This window comes from Chenopodium album, chromosome 17 (genome assembly GCF_948465745.1).
Source record: "Chenopodium album chromosome 17, dcCheAlbu1.1, whole genome shotgun sequence".
Classification (NCBI taxonomy): domain Eukaryota; kingdom Viridiplantae; phylum Streptophyta; class Magnoliopsida; order Caryophyllales; family Amaranthaceae; genus Chenopodium; species Chenopodium album.
In genome coordinates this window covers 7,098,080-7,122,120 of record NC_137850.1, presented here as the reverse complement: position 1 = coordinate 7,122,120, position 24,041 = coordinate 7,098,080, and the positions used below count along the sequence as shown (strand labels likewise).

The following is a 24,041-nucleotide window of genomic DNA, read 5'->3' as shown; positions in this document are numbered from 1 at the left end:
AGTTTGATAGGATGCGTAAATCTTTATGGCACTTATTAATTTTAATAATCCTTTTCTTATCCCCCTTTTATATGTTACAATTTTATTTCTAGTTATGCATGACTGTTGTTATATGATTTACAGCATACTCAATATTCTCATCTACTGTTTTTTCTTGTGTGCTTTGGGACTTGTTCTATCCTTTTTTGGTTTCAAATTTCTTGATTTCGCGACCAGTTGTTTCTCTTGCTAATGGGACATCAGTTTTCATATTTGGTTTTGTCTATTAATGATTTGTAGGCTCAGGAAAAGAGAAAGGATTCGCATGTCAATAAGCTTCGTGAGTATCACCATAAGGGGCATAATGCTGTTCTACTAGATGAACAGGTATGCCTTTATTTCTATAATGTCTGCTGCTTCTTGATTTCTTACATTTCCATTGATTTGCTTGGTTATTGATATGATAATGTCGTTGATGCATTGCACCTTGTTTTGTTGTATTGTTACTAACGACAATCTTTCTGTTATGTTTGGGCACACATATCAAGTTTTATAGTTGGGTAAGGTTTTTGGTAAGTAGTGGAGGAATTAGTATATAAAAATAATGATTGGAAGATAGCTACTGAGTGAGAGGGCCTACATCACATGGCATAGAGAAAGAGAGCTGGTAGGAAGGTCCATCACACATATGTTGAGTGTGTTAGGTTTCCATTTTAAGTATCTGGAAGATTTTTTGTGGACATTTAAATTTAAAAAGGGAATATAAGAAGATTTTTTTGTTGACGGAGGAAATATAAATATAAATTTCGAGGGGTAATTTATTAAATTGATCTTTAAACTAGGACAAAGTTGCCTTGTTAGCTCCCCCCCCCCCCCCCCTTAGTCGGTCTATATTTTTTCTTCTAGTTTAATGGCTCTCGACTTAGATCTAAAGGGCACAACATGGCGCAAAAGTCCTTGAAGCTTAGGCGCAAGGCGAAAGGCTAGGTGCACTTTACTCGTATGATATTATATTTGAATTTTGTAAAATAAGTCATAAAATTAGAGGTATGAGAAAAGGTGAACGGGCTTGTGATCAATCACTAGGGTTCTTCAAATGGAAGTAGGGGATGTGAGGTTTCTCTCTTCATGAGTCCTCCATTCGTTTCGTAATAATTGCAACTAGGGGTGAGCAAAATAGGGTACCCTGTTTAAATTCCTGTAACCGGAACCGCTTGCAACAGGTTCCTCAAAATTGGAACCGGAACCCTGTTCACCGGGTTCCTTGAAATTAGGAACGGTATCGGTTCCAATTCAGGGTACCCTATCTTGTAATATACTTACTAACTTTTTGCAGATTTTTTTTAACAAAAAGCTGGTTGGTTACTAATTTATAATGTTTACAACTCGCAAATAAAACAAGTAGTTGTCTAACAAATTTAATACATATATTATAATTGTAATTTATTAATTAAAAAATAAGTTAGAATTGGTATATAATTAAAAATTAAGTTATACTTTTATCTAGTTATAGGGTACCCTAACAGGTTCTCCATTTTGCTATCCGGAACCGAAACCTCTTGTACAGGTTCAAGTTTTAGAACCTGCGGTTTCTAACAAGTTTCGGTTCCGATTTAGGGTACCTGAATTTTTGCTCACCTCTAATTGCAACACTAGGGAGGGCACAAAGTTTTAAAAATTAATTGGGTGGGGACCAAAAGGAAATATTAAAATACAAAGTATAGTTAGTGGAGATTTATTTAATTGTTAGTAGGAGAGAGAGATAATAAAAAAGTGTTGTAAGTGGGGTTGGTTGGAGAGAGAAGTAATAAAATATTGGTGGGTCCTTACCAAATAGGGAAGTGTTGCAATTATTATGAAACGGATGAAAAAGGAAAGTGTTGCGATTATTATGAAGCAGAGGGAGTATAGAAGTAAATCTTATTTTTGCAAAGTCGAGTGGTTTTATTCTTTACAAAAAAGCTATGTTACACATTAGCTATTGATGCAACATAAGGTGCAAAGGCTGAAGTGGTCGCCTAGAAAAAAGCACATAGGTGTGCACCTTCTGTAGGTATTTGTGTCTTGCAGAGCTAAGGCGCCAGCTCTCCTGCCTAACTGTGCCTTGCGCAGGTGCGTATAACGATCACTGTGTAAAATTAAGGTTCCTGGTCTTCCAAACATTCTTTGATAATGGTTAAATTTTCTTGATAACGTCGGTTGATGTGATCAGACTCCCGACACGTCAGACTGGCAAAACTATGTTGAATTATTGACATTTCTGAGTATTGTTGGACATAGACTGAAATACTTGATAAATTTTCAGCATACTTTTTTTTTTTTTTTTCTTTGTGGCTATTTGCTCCATACCTCAATTGCTTTTTATTTTAAAATTTTTTCTAATTTTTTTTGGGTTTTGTGACAAAACAGTGCTTGTTTAATCTTTTGATTTAGGCCCTGTTGTTAGTGGTAACTGTTGGTTAATATTGCTGGGATAATTGGAGAAGCATCCAAGCCAAGTGGGCATTTAATTTCATAACGTGCCTGTTTGAGTTTTTCTTACGTTTGTGGTACTTATCAAATAGTTTAGGTATGATTGAAGTAAGTTTTTGTAGATATAGGTGCTGAACAGCTATGATGCTTGGAGTCTTGGTACTAGATGTATTAGGGAGTTGCAAGCAACTCAATGGAAACACTTATGTATTTAAATTCACTAATTATACTTGGTTTTATTCATTTTTTCTTTCAGACTAGGGTTTGTATTAATAAAGTCTGTATTTTAAAATTGATCACTCTATTTGCATGAAATTGAAATGGACATATGGGCTTTTCCTTGTTTGATGGTCTCTGGTATGCAAATCAATTTTCCATGTTTGACTCTTGGAAGTTGTTTCTGTATTCGAGTGTTTAGCTGAAAAAAATATGTTGATTTTGCTATCAGAATTCGGAAGACTGCTAGTCCTTGTACTATGTGGTTTCATGATTTTTATTTATAAAATCCATTTTGAGCAACAATCTTATTATCATTCCAAAATTGAAGGATTTTAATGAGTAGGTTTGAGCTCTTTTTAAATTGTGGATGCCAAATTGCATTTGTGCCAATTTAAAACTGCAGCTACCTGAATGTAATGTATAAGCTAGTATCAAAGTTGCTTTGCTTAATTATTATAAAGATTGTTAGGTTTTGGATGAAGAACCTTCCATGACTCGTGATATATTAGAGGCAGAATAAAAGGACTTGACTGCCGTGATAATTGATTAGTCCTATTTGATCAGGACAAAGTTAGGAATACCTTGCCCTAAAAAAAAAAAAAAAGTTAGGAATACCTAGAGAGATTGCTGCATTTGGAGCACATATTCTCTTTAAGATAGTTGTCTTCCGTGACTGGGCATTTGCGTACTCACCTTTTCTGCACATTTTTCCATTGTATTTTGAACCTTACTATTCTTCTAATTTTTTTGTCATCTTTTGAACTGGTTTTTTTTTGTGCAACAACTCATTTTACAGGGTTCTGAATATTGAATCTCTCTGTGTGGACAACGTGTCATTATTTGGCTAATTTGTTTATCTTGAATTTTCTTGTGTTTAATTTGGTCCTTAGATTATTTCCCTTTAGGACCCGCTAGGGCGGGATGGGGATGAATTTTGGACTCGCCGCAGGGATTGAGACGAAATGTTAGTTGGGGATGGGGATGGGAAGGCCAACATCCGCCCCGTCCCTTTGATATCCCTATTTAGGAGAGTGTTATCTTCCTTTGCAAAGGATTAGTAATCATTAGTTTAATTTTTCTTTATTTTATTTTTGTTATGTAACAATCTTAATTAAATATGGGGAGAAAAAGGAACGTGGCTGGAATGAAACATTATATCTTTCTTTAGTTGTTTGGTAAACATTGCAATTGCCCTCCTTTGGTAATTATTACTTTAACCTATTGTGCTTTACTACTATTATTAATTTTACTCTCTTTTTTTGGTTGGGGAAGGGGCGGGGGGTGCGTGTTTGAGTCCTTTGAGCTATCCATAGAGCATTTTAATGGATATATGTTCAAACTTGGACCCATGAATTTAGATTCTGAAAAACAATTTTAATTTGTAATTTTTTTGAACCTGAACCTGTGATGTTTTGGCTGATTGCTATTTGCCTAATTGCATTCTTTTTTCAAGATCTCAAAATTTTCGCTGTTTCTGTATTCTTCTTACCAAGTGAAGGGTCTGTTTCTTACTTTTTTTTTTTGGTTGAATGGGTTTTTGCAGGATAGATTTGTGAAAGTAATCCATTTTGTTTCTTCCTTAGTGACACAAGGTTCTCGGCCATTTCTCATCATTTGTCCTAATGCATCTCTGCCATCCTGGGAGGCTGAGTTTTTGCACTTAGCAGCATCTATCAATGTTGTGGTTTATGGTGGAAATGCAGATGCACGTCATATCATAAGAAGTCTGGAGCTTTATGTAGATGGTGGTCAAGCATTGCTTCAAGTACTTCTATCTAGTGCTGAAGCTATTGCTGAGGTATGTGCATTTGAATAATAAGATAAAATTGTTTGTACTCTTCCAGGAGTTCAAGACTGATCCAAGAAGGCATTTGTAGGTCTAGTTTTTTTTAAAATAATTGGTCTTTTTATTACATTTTACATATATTTGTTACAGGGAAACATCATGTATTTTTTATTTTTATTTTACCTTCTGGATCTCATGATTATGGGCATATTTGCTATGGCCCTCTTTATCATGATATATTTTTTTATTTTTTATAAAAGTTTATGGCTCCTTGGTGTAATGTTTTGTTTGGATTTCTAACAGATATCTTTGACTTGTTTATAATTTCTTGTATCATGATAATTGATTTTCAGTCTCTTTCCTAGAACACCTTATCCTCTTGTTGTACTTAAAGTTTGGGTTGTGCAGTTATATTGATTTAGTTTCCTTATAAAAAGATGGGAATACCCTTTTTGCTATGTAGCTTTTAGGAATTGGCTTCTGTGCAAATTGATAATGCTTGTTGTGTTTATGTGCCTATTCCCATTTAAAATGTAAAATCTGGATGAGTTCAAGCTACTTTCAGTTTTGGTGCGATTCACTTAATGTGTTCTGCTTTCAATTTTGCCTCTGATTTAATCAAATTTGCAGCAATTGCAATACACTTTTAAGTAGGGGTGTGATTCTCACCTCCTTGTTTTAATTCTGTCTACGAGACATTAATTCTATGGGAAACCTACCCTTATTTTGATTGTTTTATTTGCTTAACTGCGTAATTTCAGTGGGCCGGTATGTCCATTATCTATAATATATCTAAAGCACATGCATTGTTATGCTATGTTATTCAATTAATTTACTGTATTAGCTGCTTGATTGGCGCTGTTTCACGAGTTTTTTAAAATTCTTGCTATTGGTGCTGTATCGTGAAAGAAGGCAAGGTATGTAATTTGGAATGGATAAGGTTTAACTTAGAGATTTAAATTTTGTACAAAGTCAAACAGGTAGTTTTTGGGCAAAAGGGTGGGTAGTAAGTATAAATACACAAAGACTTCAAATGTCAGATCAAATAATTGTTTGGAGTACTTCATTAATGTTGCTGTTGTAAAATCTTTTGCATTAATTTTTATACTTGTGTATTTGTTAAAGTTGACACGTACATAATTATATATATAGTTTTGAATGGAGGAGTAAAAGAGTGGTCGTTTTGGTGTATGATAAACATCGTAGCTCTACTTGGATGAACAAATTTTTGATTTTTTTTTTCCCATTGATGTTGGTCGGCAAACCTAATGAACTGTTGACTTTCTTGGGGGCTCCTGATCTCTGTTGTTTTGGGTTTGCATTTTGCTGTTTGCTCCTCTGCTTTAGTAGTCTAGTGGGATTAGTTGCATATTTCAAATCATTTGAAGATGAATCTGGAATACTACAGTAGGGGTGAGGAAGAAGATGATGGAAGACATGGATTATTTTTTGGTCAATTGAGGATTTCAAAAATTGCATGGCAATAATGTTGGCCAGACAAAGTTCCATCTATTGAGCAAAGTGTTCAGCCATAAGTTTTTAGAATTTTCATTTGGAGCTTCTACTACTTCCCTCTCCGGAATCTATATTTTGTTCTTTTGGGCTTGTAGAGAAGCTGAAACATCATACATTTGATTCTTCTTTCGGCCTAACTTCTTTCTCACAAGCTCAGAACTTTCAAAAAGATAACAGCACCTAACTTCTATAGTTAATATCTTGTTGATAGAAAATATCCAAGTGTATGTTGAGAGAATAGGACTTTTTATTTTATTTTATTTTATTTTTTTGAACAAGAGAGAATAGGACTTTGCGGTGAGGATATTTATTTATTTTTATAATTTTGTACATAGGTGTGTTGTTGAGAATAAATCCATTTCAAGGTGGTTCTTTTTCAAGGGATTTTTCTATAAATAAATTTGATGTATGCTGGTGTTATTTTTTATTTATAAAAATTTGTTTATTTTTATTTTACTTTACTCCCTCCATCCCATAATTATATGCTTGTATTCGATTTTGGGTGTCCCAAAATGTTATGCCTATTAGATAATCTTCCCATTTTTAGACAGAATACCCTCATCTCCCTTTCTAATGACTTAATTATCCTCATTTTTTTGCTGAGTTGGCATTGATACTTGTGCCATCTCCCTTGGTTTTAATGCTGAAATAATACTGACATTATTATTTCAACAGTCTTATTTTTCTCTCTCTCTCTCTATCTCTCTCTTAATTTCTTTGGAAACTTCATCTTCAACCTTGGTTATGCTCTTTCTCTCTCTCCGTTTCTTGTGATTTCGTCTGTGTTGCACTTGAAATTTTAATTTTCTTGCGTTAATTTGTCCCTTTTACAAAACCCCTCAACTAATTTCACCTTATGCTGGCTATTTGAAATTAGATCTGGAAAAAAAAATAGAGCAATGTTCATTTTCTCTGTCTAAAAATTTCAGATATGATTCTTTAGGGGAAGATAAAAAGAAATTGCAGAGCAAAATTGAGGGAGAACCGGAGAATTTTGGATTATTGATTGATTGTTTTGTTTGGGTGGGTAACTATCCGTTTTCTACTTGGACATAGCTGAAGCTTGTGAATGGAGAGAGAAGATGAAGGTTGGGTATAGTACAAGGGTTAAAATTAAGAAAATGTGTTTGACGGGAGGTGGTTAGGGGGTGTTGATGGGTGGCCAAATGTGGAAGTACGGGCAGAGATGACTTGGTATAGTAAAGAGGATGCCATTGTTGTTAATCTAGAGAGAGAAAGTAAAGTTTTGGTGAGGGATTATTACTGGAAGTATGAGAGGAGAGAGAAAAATGACAGCTTTCCTTTCATTTTCTGATTTTTTCAATATTTATTGCATTATTGAATGACAACCCACATCATGGTTGTACTTCCAATGATAAACTTGAAGGAATCTCTCAGTGAAAATTGAGAAATAGGCATGTAAATATGGGATGGAGGGAGTATTTATTTGCAGAGTTATCTATTACACCATGGGATGTGTGCATCGCACTTCCAATTATTTATTTTTCTCTCTCTCTCTATATCTCTCTCTTAATTTCTTTGGAAACTTCATCTTCAACCTTGGTTATGCTCTTTCTCTCTCTCCGTTTCTTGCGATTTCGTCTGTGTTGCACTTGAAATTTTAATTTTCTTGCGTTAATTTGTCCCTTTTACAAAACCCCTCAACTAATTTCACCTTATGCTGGCTATTTGAAATTAGATCTGGAAAAAAAATAGAGCAATGTTCATTTTCTCTGTCTAAAAATTTCAGATATGATTCTTTAGGGGAAGATAAAAAGAAATTGCAGAGCAAAATTGAGGGAGAACCGGAGAATTTTGGATTATTGATTGATTGTTTTGTTTGGGTGGGTAACTATCCGTTTTCTACTTGGACATAGCTGAAGCTTGTGAATGGAGAGAGAAGATGAAGGTTGGGTATAGTACAAGGGTTAAAATTAAGAAAATGTGTTTGACGGGAGGTGGTTAGGGGGTGTTGATGGGTGGCCAAATGTGGAAGTACGGGCGGAGATGACTTGGTATAGTAAAGAGGATGCCGTTGTTGTTAATCTAGAGAGAGAAAGTAAAGTTTTGGTGAGGGGTTATTACTGGAAGTATGAGAGGAGAGAGAAAAATGACAGCTTTCCTTTCATTTTCTGATTTTTTCAATATTTATTGCATTATTGAATGACAACCCACATCATGGTTGTACTTCCAATGATAAACTTTAAGGAATCTCTCAGTGAAAATTGAGAAATAGGCATGTAAATATGGGATGGAGGGAGTATTTATTTGCAGAGTTATCTATTACACCATGGGATGTGTGCATCGTAGAAAAGGTTATATTCACTTACCCCCCTGCCTGACCCCCCCCCCCCCCCCCCCCCCCCCCCCCCCCCCCCCCACCCCCCACCAAAAAAAAAGAAAGAAAAGGTTATATTCATGTTGTCAAGCATTGAAATATACAAAGTAGATGCCAACAGAAATTACTATGGCTTTATTACATATGATCCTTTTGAACATTTTTTTGGTTTCAGATTAAAATGATTAGATGTAATGGTGCTTCTATTATTATGTGTTTTTCCTGTCTCCACTTCATCTGTACTTTGTAGGTTTGAATTGTGGTTATGTTCTATCATGTAGCTTAATGGGGTTTGTTCTAAACATACTGATGATGTGCAGGATGTTGAAGAACTGAAAGGCATTCGTTGGGAAGCTGTTATTATCGATGACTCCCAACAGTCCTGTATTTTGACTCATTCTGGTTGTATCAAGAATTTGGATACTGGATGGAGATTACTTCTTATGAATGCCCAGTTAAGGGTAAGATTACTTTCATCATAAAATGTTTTTAATTTTATCAAACATGTCCTGATAGCAGTGTTGAATGTGCAGGATAGCATAACTGATTATTTAAGCATCTTGGCCTTGCTGGATCCTGTTGGTGTCAATCAAGATCTTAAACTACTTTCTAACTCCAATGCTGACATTAAAGCATTGAAAGATAGATTGTCCTCTTTCATTATTTGTGCAAGATTTATTGAATATTGGGTACCAGTGGAGATCTCAAATATTCAGCTTGAACGGTATTGCTATTCTATGCAGTCAGAATTCTCTGCCCTTCGCACATTTTGGAAGAGTGATCCTGTGGGCTCCCTCCGTGATATTATAATTTTGTTACGAAAGGTATTTTCTCTTAAGAGTACATGAAAAAGTCAAGGATGTTAATATACTCTCTTACCTTCTCACTTCTGATGCTCTTTATGTTTTTATAGTGCTGTGACCATCCTTATATTGTGGATTGGCAATTGCAAGAATCCCTAACCAAAGATCTTCTCCCGGATGCTAGGATGAATGTGGATATCCGAGCTAGTGGCAAGCTACATTTTCTTGAAAATCTTCTCTTTGAGTTAAAGGAGCGAAAATTGAAAGTTCTTATCCTGTTCCAGGTACTTAGTTTTAATATTTAAATGAAGTTCTCCTTGGCTACAAATTACACTTTTGAAAATTGGATTCGTTGTCCCTTTATGTATACCTTTGTCATCTTTGTTAGGGTCAAAGGTAATCTTGATATGAATTTTTCATAATACAGACAAGACTCAAAACTAGTATCTTCAAACATGCTTTGCTAGTCTTGCTTTAATACAGTCTTCGGCTATTCTCAGCTTACCTGATTTAATTAATTTTCTGATCTAATTTCATTAAATTCATATTAATGTTTACTTTTGCAAATATCATTTTTTTTTTTTTTTTCATTTTTTTTGTCATGGAATTAAAGATATTTAGAGAGAAGTTAACACAAATAAAACTATATGGTAAAATATGATCTAATCTCGTTCTAATATGATCATTTGTGAAATACTTTCATTTTTTTTTTTTAATTTTAAATTTGCAACGTTTTTATAGTGTACACTATTTACATACTCCACTTAAGTTACATTTTGTAATTTATACTAACAGAAATCTATAGTCATACAGAGTCTTGTTAGATTCGTCTCAATGTGTACTTTATTTAAATTTAATTTTATAAATTTTACTAATCAATCAAAGCCTTAATCCCATAAGTGGGATCGGTTACATGAACCAAAAGTGATTATTGGCATCCCTTACGATCAAATGCCAAATTTTACAATTACATAATTAATTTATTAATAGTTGAAGTAATGTGATTGCAATTGTGAAAACAGAAACGGTGCAAGTAATGTACTCCTTCTGTTTTTTTGAAGTGTTCCATTGGGAGTTTTGGCACTATTCATTAGACTTACTTTGACCAATGTTTGTGAATTATACATAAGAAAAAAAATATAGTTAGTGATAATTACACAATTAATTATACATTTATACATTAGACTTACATTGGAATCGTCTCAATGTGTAGATTATTAGTATTCAATTGTTAGAATTTATAGTTAGTGATAATTAAAGATATTATTAGGCAAAGTTTTGCATCGACTTGTGTGTCATGTAACTATGAGGCACTTATAAAAATAAAGGGAATACCTCTTTCGTTAATTGTTATCTGCAACTATGGACGTTTCACATTATGTGCAACTTTCCAATAAAAAAATAATTCTGTTTTTAGTAAAATTATTCAAGCAAAATTACTAACATAAACTAAATCAGATTTTATTAAGTGAATAATCTTACTTAATAAACAATAATTCTCACCAAATTTAATTTACCCCAACCAACCCAATTTAATTCATCTACTCTTCATTTTCCCAATTTAATTAACAATAAGATATTTTATCAACATCTTCATCTTCCCCCATATCTTTCTCTCTCCTCTTACAATCCCATTATCTCTTTTCATCTTCTTTCAAATCTTCTATATGTTCAACCTCCACAAAATTGAACCCAATGGTAATACTAGGCCGTATTCTCGTGGTGTTTCTGTCGGGTTCGTGGGGGTGGTTTTTGGGTTTGTAGGGTGGGTGTCAGTAAGTTGGAAGGGTTTTTCGGAGAGGGTGGGGGGGGGGGGTGGTTTTCATGGTTTTCTGGGGTTGTGAGGGTGGTTTTTGGGTGTTTCTAGGTTTATGGGGGTACTTTTGTAGGTTTTTAGGTTGTGGTTTCCGTGGGTTTTTGGGTTTGTTGGCTGGTTTTGTAGGTTTTAGGGTTTGTGGTTTTCGTGGGTTTCTAGGTTTTTGTGGGGTGATTTTTCATGGATTCGTTTCGTGGGGAGGTTTTTTGTGGGTTCATAACATGGGTTCATTTCATGGGGGGGTTTCTGGGTTTTTTAGGGTGGTTCTCGTGGGTTTGTGGGGGTCGTTTTCAATGGTGTGTGGTACGGTAGCTTGGGTGGGTGGGTGATAAGGTGGTTTAATTGTTGGTGATGTCATGTATCAGATTTCACTCAACACTAATTAAGCTAAATGCATATAATTTAGAAGGCAAAGCTTGAGGATTAATCGATTAATGGTCGAATTACAAAGTAAGGGGGATAAGTATAGCTTTAGGCTATAAATCTCATAGTAGCTTGAGACTACAAGTCTCACAAGAGTTCACTCGATTCTGGATGATTTCTACTTCTAACATACTACAATATTTATACTCAAAGCTTCTAATGACCATAGTCACCCCTAAATTGAATACATGTGACTTGTTAACTAATTTAGAAAAACCATCAGTAGACATTGTTGAATTTGATTGCTTTCCTTCTTTAACTTCTCTTTAATTAACTTTGTCTTGTTGCAAAGAATTGCTTCCTGCTGCTGCCTCATGCTTTTGACCCCTGCTGTCCCCTTTTCTTGCGCCTCGTGTACACCAATAAAGGTGGTTGCCTTGGGCTATTGACCCCATTACCCAATCCATAACAGGTTAATTAATCATCCTCTTAATTACTTATCCTCACTCCAGTTTATTGGTGTTAGCCCTCAAAGTTGCAAATAACAATTAACGCTAGTAGGAAATGGATAATGTAAGTAAAAATGTGCTTAAATAAGTTGAATTGAATATAGTCTCACTAGTGATATATGAAGTAGTGCTCTTATGAAGTTACCCATGGATAAGTTGTGTTTTTCTTCCTCTGTCCTAAGGGACAATTTTTAAATGATGGAAAATTTAACCATTTGATACTTGTATGTAATTTTCTTCATAAATTTGTCTTGTATCTCGTATGCTTACATGCTTTAATTTTTAATTTTATTCAGTCCTTGATTTGCCTTTATTGATGTATTCTGTCTTCTTATCTATGTGGTTTGATTTGACAATTGACAGTCAACTGGTGGTACTGCAAGGGATGCTACCTCAGTTGTTCTTGAAGATTTTCTTGGGAGATTTGGTTCAGATTCTTATGAAGCTGTTACAAGTTGCGTTATCCCTTCCAAGAAGCTGGCCGCTTGCAACCACTTCAACAGATTAAGAGAGAGATCCTTCTTTTTACTGGAGACACGAGTTTGTAGTCCAGCCATTAAACTTTCGACAGTAGATGCTGTTATTTTATTTGACAGTGACTGGAATCTTCATAATGACCTAAAGGCACTTCAAAAAATCACAATAGATTCAAAGCTTGAACTGATTAAAGTCTTTCGGTTGTATTGCCCATTTACTGTTGAAGAGAAAGTTCTTATCCTTGCCAAGAATGATATGATCCTTGATAGCACTCTGCAGGGTACTAGTCCAAGTACTAGGCACATGCTTCTGATGTGGGGCTCCTCAAATTTGTTTTCAAGGCTAGATGAGTTTCATCGGGATAAAATTCTGGACTACAAAGACAATATTGTTTTCAGATCTTCATTTATGATTGATGTTAGTAAAGAGATCGTTTCTCTAATTCAAGATTGTAATAATATTTACTCAAGTAAATATATATCAGTAGCACGACAAAATGGTGGATGTTATCTCAAGTGTATACCCTTGGTTGGAGAGCAGAAAATTCAGCAAGAAGAAGTTCCACCACCTGATTTTTGGACTAAGTTATTGGAAGGAAAGCAGCCTCAGTGGAAGTATCTTACAGGCTCATCTCAGAGACACAGGAAGCGTGTCCATTACTCTGAGGAGTCTCCTTCAGAAGTTCATAGTGATGAAGTAGCAAAGAGGCGCAAGAAAATGGATGGTACTAAGATTGATTCTTCTTCCCAGCAAACTGAGCCAAGGCTAGAGAAACAAGATTCTGGGAGCAAGGAGCATCAAGGTATAGTTCAGTTATTTCTATGGTGGCCTTTGTAGGTTTTATTACTCGCGTTTAATCTATATTATTGATTCATAATGCATCAAAATTTGGATAACCCTAGTAACTAATTTAGCATCCAGTCTAAACAATGTCCCAAGCTTTTGTTTATTTATTTTCATATAAATGCTGATACAACCTTGTTTGTCGTAATCAATTGTAACCTGAAACTATATCTATTACAGAGTCTGGTGATGTAGAGAATCTGCATAACCAGCTGGGGGATCTTTTTGAAATATTGAAGCCAACTCTATTAGAACTTTGTGAAGCTCTGCTACTTGAGGTATGATTTTAGTACGGAGTCGAGAAAATGGTGCATGTGCTGTGGGTATTTTTTATAATGCTTTGATATTATGTGTGGCTGTTTAATGGGAAGTATTTTCTTGCATAATTTTCTGTGGGATACTGGGATATCTTGATTAGATATTGCAAAACATGTTTTCTTTTCATATGCCTTTTGTTAATGCTCTGCCCTACTAATTATTATGTAATACTTCCTCTGTTCCCCAATTATTGCAACATGGGGATGGGATGCGGATTTTAAGAAGAGGAGGGAAATAGGGAGTAAAGATAGAGACCCATGTGATTAGGAGAGAGAAAGAGAGAAAGCATGTGCAAATAGGGAAATGTTGCAATATTTGTGAAACCTCCTAAAATGGTAATTGTTGCAACATTTGTGAAATGGAGAAAATAGGTGATTTGGGTGTGCTATATCATCTTGTTAAGGGTATCAAGGTATGTTGGGATCAATTATGGAATGAGATAATCAGGACAAAAGTAGGGGTTACCAGTTGAGAATAAGATGGAGAAGAATTGTCTAAGATGGTTTGGACATTTTGCAGTCTTTGGGGCTAATGACTGAGAGAAAAATTTCAGAGACCAAGAGAGATACCTGAGTATTTTCTCTGAGAGGGGTTTGATTACTAGTTGTAGTCTTTGGGGCTAATGACTGGAGACTTGGCAACTTGACCTTTTTATGATGTTTTTGAAAAGCCTGTGCTGCCTTTTTCCTTTTCTACTGTGTCCGTAAAACATTTCCATGTGATGAGTTGTAGTGCAATAGTTGGTATTTTTTACAAATTGGTCCAGCTTATTGTTTTTGAAGAATATGTTAAGTGGATAAAATTTGAGAGAGATATAATCATGATTTGCCTTTATGAAGTGTAAGCTCATCACGGACATCAGCGATTTCTCGAGTTGGTCATTCTTTCTTCCATTGTCATAGTCCACAACCGGAAGCTAAACTAGTAAAAGTCCTTATACCTTAAAATATGCTTTATGCCCTGGAGGTGGTGTGTTTGGCTAGGTAGCATAATGGAAATGCGCTTCGGGAGGGGGGGGGGGGGTCTGGTTAGCGTAGATCTTTGAATCAAACGTTGAATTAAATAGCTTTTTTTTGTTTTTCGTTCCAAATTAGTTGATACGTGTCTTTTATCACGTTTCCCAACGCATAAACTCAATCTAATATATCTTTAATTATACTATTGTAAAAAATTCTTAAACTTGAATTTTAATTCACATTACTATTTTTACATATAATTCACAAATTTATTCAAAGTAAATAATATGAATAGTGTCAAAAGTCAAAACATTCAACTAATTTGGAACAAGGGATAGATTTCAATTTTTGAATTGGATAGAATAGACAAAAAGGATTTCAATTATTTAGAGGTTAAATGTCTATTTGCAGTGACTATACAATTATGTTAACTTTAAATTATGTACAGATTGTGAGACTTAACCTAGTAATGATAGTGTGATTGAAATTTGAACTTTGTGCAGGATAATGTGAAAAGGTTGGCCGAGGAATTTCTCGAGTATCTGGTGAAAAATTATCGAGTCACAAGAGAGCCTGAGACTACATTACAAGCTTTCTTACTCTCAGTGGTATGTAGTGCCTCCTTGTTCTTTTTCTATAATATATTATTTTAAGGGAAATTCTCAATGGCAACCCCCAACTTCTGTAACACTGAAATGGTAACCCTCTTTATTTTTAATTATACAAAATGACCCTCATTAAGAAATTTATCCTACTTATAACATTAATGAGTCTTATTTGGTTAAAAAAATTAAACCATGGTTAGATTTTTTTTTTTCTTTTTTTTTTTTTTTTTTTTTTTTTTTTTTATTTTTTTTTTTTTTTTTTAAAAAAAAAAAAAAGAAAAACCAAAAAAAACCACCCAACCTCCTTCGACCCACGACCCATAGTATGGTCACTCGCCGGCTCGCCGTACCTCTATCTCTCTCTGTTGACGAGCCACCCGAATTCGAACACCCTCCCCACCCGAAACCAAATCCCTCCTAACCCGAAACCGAATCCATCCTAACCCGAAATCGAAACCACCACCTTCAATCGTTATCGTGTCGGTGTTTGAACTGGTGTGCGGTGGTGGGTTTTGGTGTTGTCAGAGGACAGAGAGGGAGAGGCGGTGGTCGGGAAGCGTTCATGGGTCCTGGGTTAGGGTCGCCGATAGTGAAGGAGGGTGGCGGTGGCTGGCAGGTTTAATTTGAAGGTGGTGGTGTGCGTGTGGGTGGCTGATTGGTGGGTTATTTTTTTTATTTTTTTTTTTTTTTAAAGTTCTTTTGAAAAAAAACCTTACCATAGTTTAGTTTAAATTAACCATTTAGTGAAATAAGGTTATAAGTGAGAATAAATTTTTAATTAAGGTCATTTTGTACAATTAAAAAAAAAAAGGGTCACCATTTCAGTGTTACACAAATTGGGGGTTACCATTGAGAATTTCCCTTATTTTAATGGTATGGAGTACCCTAATGAATCAGCACCTCTAACAAGTCAATATAGTCCAGCTTTGCATGTCAGACTCATTGGGAGGGAGAGAGGGGGGGGGGGGGGGGTTGTATAAGGGAATCCTCATCCCTAAAGAGTCCCTAGTGGGCTGTAATCCTCCTTGTCCATATGCTGTGGGATTTTTCTTCTAATCCCGTCCCTATCCTTAGATTATATTTTATATTCTTTATTTTCCTTGAATTGGGTGGCCAAAATAGAATGAGATTATTTTATGCCATTTTCCTATGTTTGATAATATTTATTTATATAACCATTGTTCATTTATGTATTGAATGAAAATTTACCTGGGCTTTGCCTTGCCATTTGATTTCCAAATTATTCAAGTTATCATATTTCTTTATCTTTCCAAAGGGGAACTTTTTAGTGTTGCATTCTTTTTGGTGGAGTATTGTTTGGTTGTGTTATGTATATTTACAAAGAGCATTTATGCATCCTTCATGGAAATTTACATGAAATCTTTGCCAAGGAAATAGCAATACAAGATCAATTCAAATGTATGATCATAGGGTGCAACAATTAAAAAGCAAAAAGCTTCGTATATTTAGAATAATTTATTGTAGTCATGTGTTGCTCTCTGTAATTCAAGAGAAGTTTGGTGTTGTCTCATCCATAGATATGTGGTGCTCCAAAATTGTTAAGCTGCTTTTGTAAATTTTCTTGTGTTGTTTTTGTTTTCTTAGAATGATTCTGTTTTCTTTTGCTCACTTTGATTTGCTGTCTTTAATAGTGTTGGACTGCAGCTGAGGTACTGAAGAACAAACTTGATCACAAAAAGTCGCTTACCATTGCCAGAGAGAGGTTGGGCTTTAATTGCTTAGAACGTGACACTGAGAAAATAATTTCAAGGTTGAAGCCAATAATGGATAATTTTATTTGTTTGAGAGTGAAAAATCCCAAGTCGGAAGGAAATTTTATTGAATCACCACTAGGCAACCTGAATAATGTAACTGTAGAGCTTGAGGAACATATGAAGAAGGTTGAAATGAAATGTGGCAGGCAAATGGAGAAGCTAAAAAATAAACACTATGAAGAACTTGAGAAATTTGAAAAATCCTGGGAGGATTTGACGATGAAGCTAGAAAAGTGGTGTAAAGCAGAGTCAACCACTATTCGTTATACTCACGCTAATTCTGCAATTAGAATTGATAAGTTGAAGGCCTTGGATAATGATTATGCTAAGAAAAGGGAAGAGCTAGAAAAGCAAAAATCCATCAAACGTAAAGAGCTTGAAGCTAGGCAAAAGGTTGAAAAAGATTTAGAAGAGAAGAAGCTAGCTGGGTATGTGAAACGACTTAACTCCTTGGGGTGCCATAGGCTTTTGGAAGAACCTGATGGTAAGAGTGGAGTAAATTCTGAAGTTGCTGAACCTATTGGACCAAATGAAGAATCAAATGGAACTGTGGGTATCAATGGGAACCTCTCAAAGCAGCAAAGTTTCAAGGCAAAAGCAATAGCGTCTGTACTTGCTGAAAATCTGGAGAATACAGATGAGCAGAGAGTGAGTTGCTCAAATGATGATTTTGTAGCATCCATAGAGAATATACCAGCATCTAAGGGACCTATTGGACTAGATAAAGAATCAAATGGAACTGGAGGTATCAATGGAAATCTCCCAAAGCAGAAAAATTCTGAGGGAGAAGCAGTAGTTTCTGTGCTAGCTGAAAATCTGGAGAGTACAGATGAACAGATAGAAAACTGTGGGAATGATAATTCTATAACTGGTATAGAGAGCGTACCAGCATCTAATGGGCCTGATACTAGTACATGTTCACCTGAACAGCCTTCTGCTCCTACTGGACAAATTAAGAAATATACCACTCAAATAGATGACGTGATAGTAGATAGGTTGACTGCTGTAGAAAGCAACCAAATTAATGGATCCAGTACAACAGGGCCATTGCTCTCTCCAATTGGTTCATTCACGGAGCACCCAAATGCTGTTAAGAGTCAGGTTTGCTTTATCCTCTGTCCCTTTTCCTTTTTTTTTTTTTTTTTTTTTTTTTTTTTTTTTTTTGGGAGGGGGTTAGGGGTACGGGTGGTGTGTTAATTTCAGCATCTTCTCATTTCTACTCCAACCTTTTGCTGTTCTACTTTCTGTTCCCTTCTTTGATATTTTTAATTATCTGAGCTCTGTCACAAGATGTTCTGCCTAGGTGCCTTGGTCAGTCATTTATGCTATGTATTTTGGACTTGGGTTTCACCTAGCACAAAGGGCTGCATTTCTCGGATTATTTATGGACCACTTCATTATCTTTTTAAATGATTTAAGAAGAATTTAATTGGTAAGTAACAACTAAGAAGAAAAAAAAAAACATTCTGAGTAATTGTTTGCAGAGCACCCTTGACAAAATGGTAATGGTGTTTTCATCTCTCTTCTTCGTGGGCTAGAAGGGAGACTGAAAATACACTCCATTTGCTGTTGTGATTTTTTTGTCTATTCTTGATTTTGGTCTGGTGAGAGATCACTGGTTTGTCCCAAAATGTGATTGTGTGGGCTATTGGCTACTATCTATTCTCCTTTCCTTTATATTATCTCATATTCACTTCTTTTACTGCTGTTACCTGGTTAGGGGCTTGGAGATGAATCTCATATTGAAGTGGGAGAACAAGTAGGACCTGCTACCAGGACACATACTGTGCCTTTAGGTGATACATCATCTTTAAATCGTCCCAATCATGTGCCATCTGACCTTTTGCATAATGAAGAAGCACGCTGTTCTACCGAGGCTTCGTTCAATGAGTGGGTTACACATTACAATGATCAGTTGGGAGTTGCTCCTAATAGGCTTGATAGTCAGCCAATTGGAAATCATACATCTATTGGGGGTACCACAACCTCAAGGCATCAAGAGCAAATGGGAGTGACTCCAAATGGTAGGCTTGATATGCCAATAGTAAATCATGGATCTATTGTGGATACCACAACCCCAAGGCAACAAGATCAAAATAGGGGCCGTGTTTTAGGTGAACCTGTTTCACAGCCTTTTTCACAGATGCCTGTTCATGTTGTTCCTGCAAATTTTTTCATCCCGTATGAAACTAATGCACCAGTAGCAAGAGGAGCTGTCCCTGCACATTCCGACCATGCAAATCGAGTGCAAATGCCTACTAACTCTTTGTTTACAACACCCAATCATTTTGATCCACTTCAATTTGAAGTAGATAGAATACGTAGAGAGATGGGTAATTTGATGACCATTCACGAGCAAAAGGTTAGTGCATGCTTGCCTTCGTTTTCTTTTCCATTTTTTATTATGTCTGCCTTTCTTAATTATTTTTCCCTACCGGGCCTTGCAGAAGTCACAACTGAAATCAGAATGTGATAAAGAAATTGAGGAACTTGTTGCTCAAATTAAGAGAAACTATGACAAGAAGATTGATGAAGCTGAGGCAGCATTTTCACTTAAAAGGAAGGAACTTGAAACATGTCAGAACAAGGTCGTGATGCATAAGATGCTGGCTGAGGCTTTTCGATCTAAATGCACCGACTATAAGGCAGCTACAAAGATGCCACAGCTAGGTATTTAATTTTTTGGCTTTACAAATGACATTTGTTTAATTTAGGGTCGAATGAGAAGCCCCTCTTAAAAAAATTAATTATAGAAAAAAAGGAAGAGAGAGAGTATGAAAGGCTTGATTGAGAGGACACCTTACTCATGATAACAAATCTACTAAGATCCCTACATAATCTTGTTTTTTTTTTTTTTTTTTTTTTTCTGTTTTCCTTTTTCCCTGTTTGTGCTGTCAATGTTTGAAGAATTTTGACCTTAAATTTTGATGTTAAAGTCAAAAGTACAGATGATATTGAGGTGGCAGTATTACTTTTTAGTTATACTTGCCTGATTTTATTAGGAGCTGCTTCATAGTTGATTTCATTGTTGTCTGCTTCTCACAATAATTGATATTACAGGTAACTCTTCTAGTTCTGTAGAGATTGCCTCGCAATTACATTCTACAAGACCTTTCTCTCCTGCTACGTCGCCTTCCAGTGTTCCACCTAGTGCTACACCACCTTTACGGGCCGTTCGTCCCTCTATGACCTTAAGTGCTCAAGCCAGAATTTCTCATGTCGATCCTGTAGCACTAACGGCAGGACAACAGCAACAAATTAGGCGTGAAGCACGTGCCCCAGCCCCTCATATACAGCCCTTCAGATCTGCTTCATCTGCTATTTCTTCCAGCTGTATGCCTTCTGATGCGTTGGTGCCACAGCCACCTAACAATCCAACTTCTGACTTAGCACAGCAGCTCCCACCACAGCCACCTCCGCTGTTAGCACCAGTACAGCTAAACTCTCGTGGTCAGTCTCGCCAAGAAGAATCAATGGGAAGGGGTACACCACTTAGCTTATCCTTGAGTGCAACACAGTTGCTAATGGATATTACAAGGCGACATGATGCTAATCTTCATTCTAACAACGTACCCTCTTTGCCAGATAATGTGCGAAGTTCTGACACATCCCGATTTGAGGAAGCAACGAATGTTCAACTTTCTTCGTCTAATTTACAAAATGGAGACGTGGTCTGTTTATCTGATGATGATTAATTATCGTGACATTCTTGGTTCCCTAACCTTCAATTTGTTGTAACTCTTAGATCCTATTTTCAGCTTCGGATTAAGAATTATAGTAGTCTGGGTCTGCAAGCTGTATACAGTCCACTGTTATTGTAGCTATAGGTTAGCAGCTAATGTAACTAATTGTGATTAATTTGAAATGAAATAGGTTTCAAAAAAAATATTGTGCAAGATTCTTCCGGTGTACCGTGTTCGTGCTAGTGTTCTAGCTTTTGGAATATACTTCGTATTTTGTTAATTTGGTTTTGGGATTTGGGAGTGCAACTCATTAGAGGTATGTATAAAATGTATACAACCTTAAAAACTCCCCAAAATGGAAAAAAAAGGGTCTGAACAAGAATTTACAACTATAATATCCAAATTGATCCGATGTGAACTACATGTAAAATTATGTTTCATCTGAGAACGAAATATAATTGTTAATCATTTTGAAACTGAAATACGTAGTACACTGTATGAAGTCGGAATACTTGAATTTCACAATTATGTATCAAAATTGAAATTTGTTTTTAGAAAATTCTTACCTTTTTATTTGTTTGGTATGAATATTAAAAATAAGGTGGAAAGGAAGCATATGAGGAGGAAAAGATTTATTTAACTCTTTACCTTTTTAATTTGTTTAGGTTAATCATAGAAAAGTATCACTTAACTTCATTTTCTCTCTAGGTAATGGTAATTATTATCCAAACCTTTTAACCAAACATTTGGTAACAGTAATGCTTTATCTATAACAGCAAAATTAATACTAAAGTAATTACCGCCAAAATCATTATTGTCCATGTGTTCCCTTCACTAATGTCTGAAAATGATTGATTAATTATACATCTTTCTAAAATCTTTTAGGACTAAATTGACTAAGTACACAATTTTCTACGTACTAAAAATAATTGACCGCTAGTCTCTTTCACAATATTTTTTTCCTGCTACATAGAATTTTTTTTTTTTTTTTTTTTTTTGGTCTTTGTCTTTGTCCATGTGGTTGTAGAAATTTGGATTGTCCATGTGATGTAGAGTTTGGATTTTCCACTCTTTATCATTCTTCAAATTTTATATAATTAAATCAAAAACGAATGCTTACACTTTAAAATTTTTATGAAAGCTATGAATTTATTTAGTATATTTAACATCATGTCCTTCATTTTAGCTCAATTAATATTACAAGGGATTACAATTTATTATGTTTTCCTTAAAACATTTTTATTACATACTTATAAGTGAATTTTTAGTATTAAACCGTGCATCACACGTGACTAACCTACTTAATTGAAAATGTTTCCAACCCAACAAATACAGTTACTCATCATGCTCTTATTGTAGTTGGAAGTATTCTTATTGTTGAAAAAAATTCTTCCACTTCGTAAATATTTACAAGCGAGCCCCACTTTCCCAATTAGAAACATGAGATGTTGAGAATGACATAAATGTAAATAAGGGTATATTTTATATTTTTTGCTCAATTAACATCGTTAACTTCCCATTCACCTTCACTCTTCTTCTTCTTCCTACATCAAATTCCGTTGAAAGAGGTTGAGATTTGTCCACCGACACCATCGTTTTTAACATTTCCAACAACTTTGCCCCCACCGACATGTCCACCACCATTTATGGTAGCTTCGCTACCAAAATAAACGAAAACCTTAAGAGGCCAAAACAATCGATTATGGAGAAGGAGAAGGATAGAAAATGGTTTGAGAAACTCACTGCAAAAAAGCAGAGTCGCTTTCCTAGTTATATTGACTCGAGTTTTGTCAGACTCGGGCCACCAGCTAGGAAGCTCATTTTTTCACCTGATCAATCATCACCTGAGGGTGTGAAGTCGAGTGAGCTGGAGGGGATTTATGATGCTGCGTCAATGCCTATAGTTTCGGTGTAGGAACACCAATGGAGACAGATGGTCTAGTTATAGGCCTTGTTGGTGGCTTGTGCATTTTGTGGAAGATGGAAAATTTGTCTTTTAACCTTGTCTTATACTCCCAAAACCACATGTGTAGGGATGTGACTTTGTAATTAATACTCTCTTGGCATTTCGTGGGTATTTAAGGCTGACCGGAGTCCGAAAATAAACATAAAACCTGGGAACTTGTCAGGATTGTCATTTCCTCGTACCATGGTTTGTTGGTGTTCGGTGGTGATTTCAACGAAATTTTGAGTTTTGATGAGAAGGAGGGGGTGCTGATTGTGATATACCTGCAATGTATGACTTTAGAGAGATGATAAATGATTGTGCCCTCCGCGATCTTGGCTTCATTGGACAGTGGTATACATGGGAGAGAGGACGAACGGTTCAAAGTATGGTTCGTGAACGCCTTGATAGATATCTTTGCAATTCTTCTTGGCATGAACTCTTTCCGTCAGCTTCTGTTTTCCATTTGGTGCGCTTCAAGTCTGATCACACACCAATCTTGTTGACCCTTGAATAAGCAAAGAAGAAGAGAAATAAATGTCGACACAGATCCTTCAAATTTGAATCTGCATGGCTTTTGGATAATAATTGTGAACAGATTGTTCGTGATTCGTGGGTCAGGTCTGAAAGTGAAGACATGAGAGCAAGATTACATTTAGTTGGTGGTGAATTAGTCCGCCAGAGTAGGGCAAATTTTTGATGTCTTGGAGAAGAAAATTGACGACATGGAGAAATCTCTCAAAGATGCTCAAAGCTTGCCCATTTCTGATGACTCGATACAGGATTGCTCAAAAATTGAGAAGGCTCTAGAGGAATTATATGAGAAGCCGGAAGCATATTGGTACATACGTTTGAGAGTGTCGGAAATCAGGGACAGGGACAAGAATACGAAGTACTTTCATCATAAAGCATCGCAAAGAAGAAGCAAAAATGAGATTAGTGGTCTCTATGATGCTGATGGAAAATGGACTTTGGATGAGGACGACTTTGAAGAAATAATTGAAAATTTTTATGCTTATTTGTTCACGACGGCTGGTCCTTCTCCAAATTCTTATTCGGAGGTTTTAGAGGCGATTGAGACTACAATTTCTAGTGCGGATAATGATTTTCTTTTTCGACCTATACGAAGGATGAAATTTTGCTGCTTTATCTTGCATGCATCCTTGCAAGGCACCGGGACCTGATGGAATGCATGACATTTTCTATCAAAGATTTTGGCATACTGTTGGTGACGATGTGACTAATATGGTCTGTAACACTCTTAATGGCACTTGTTCCCCGGAGAGTATTAACAACACAAACATCGCATTGATCCCAAAGGTACAATCTCCGACTCAAGTCTCTGAATTTCATCCTATTGCCCTTTGCAATATGCTATATAAGATTACTTCTAAAGCAATTGTTTTGAGATTGAAATCGATCCTGCTGAGAGTTATTTTTGAACATCAGAGTGAATTTGTTCCGGGAAGGTTGATAACTGATAATTCTTTGATTGCTCTTAAGCTCTTTCATACGATGAAATATCGTAGTAAAGGGCGTAAGGGAACCGTTGCTATGAAACTTGACATGAGTAAGACATATGACAGGGTGGAATGGTATTTTTTAGATTGTGCTCTTAAAAAGATGGGGTTTGCGGACC

General features: G+C 35.7%; 1 protein-coding gene across 1 annotated transcript in view; it reads left to right on the top strand.

Annotated features, from left to right (window-relative positions):
* Nucleotides 1-20,737, top strand: part of LOC145589458 (uncharacterized) — a 29,876-nt gene extending 9,139 nt beyond the window's left edge. The window contains exons 9-20 of the mRNA XM_081646032.1: nt 280-366; nt 4,214-4,468; nt 8,630-8,770; nt 8,843-9,133; nt 9,223-9,396; nt 12,164-13,079; nt 13,301-13,398; nt 14,898-15,002; nt 16,652-17,875; nt 18,495-19,136; nt 19,222-19,444; nt 19,835-20,737. Of these exons, the coding sequence (XP_081502158.1) occupies nt 280-366; nt 4,214-4,468; nt 8,630-8,770; nt 8,843-9,133; nt 9,223-9,396; nt 12,164-13,079; nt 13,301-13,398; nt 14,898-15,002; nt 16,652-17,875; nt 18,495-19,136; nt 19,222-19,444; nt 19,835-20,469 (4,791 nt within the window). The 3' untranslated portion in view covers nt 20,470-20,737. The remainder of the gene's footprint in view (nt 1-279; nt 367-4,213; nt 4,469-8,629; nt 8,771-8,842; nt 9,134-9,222; nt 9,397-12,163; nt 13,080-13,300; nt 13,399-14,897; nt 15,003-16,651; nt 17,876-18,494; nt 19,137-19,221; nt 19,445-19,834) is intronic.
* Nucleotides 20,738-24,041: the final 3,304 nt, after the last annotated feature.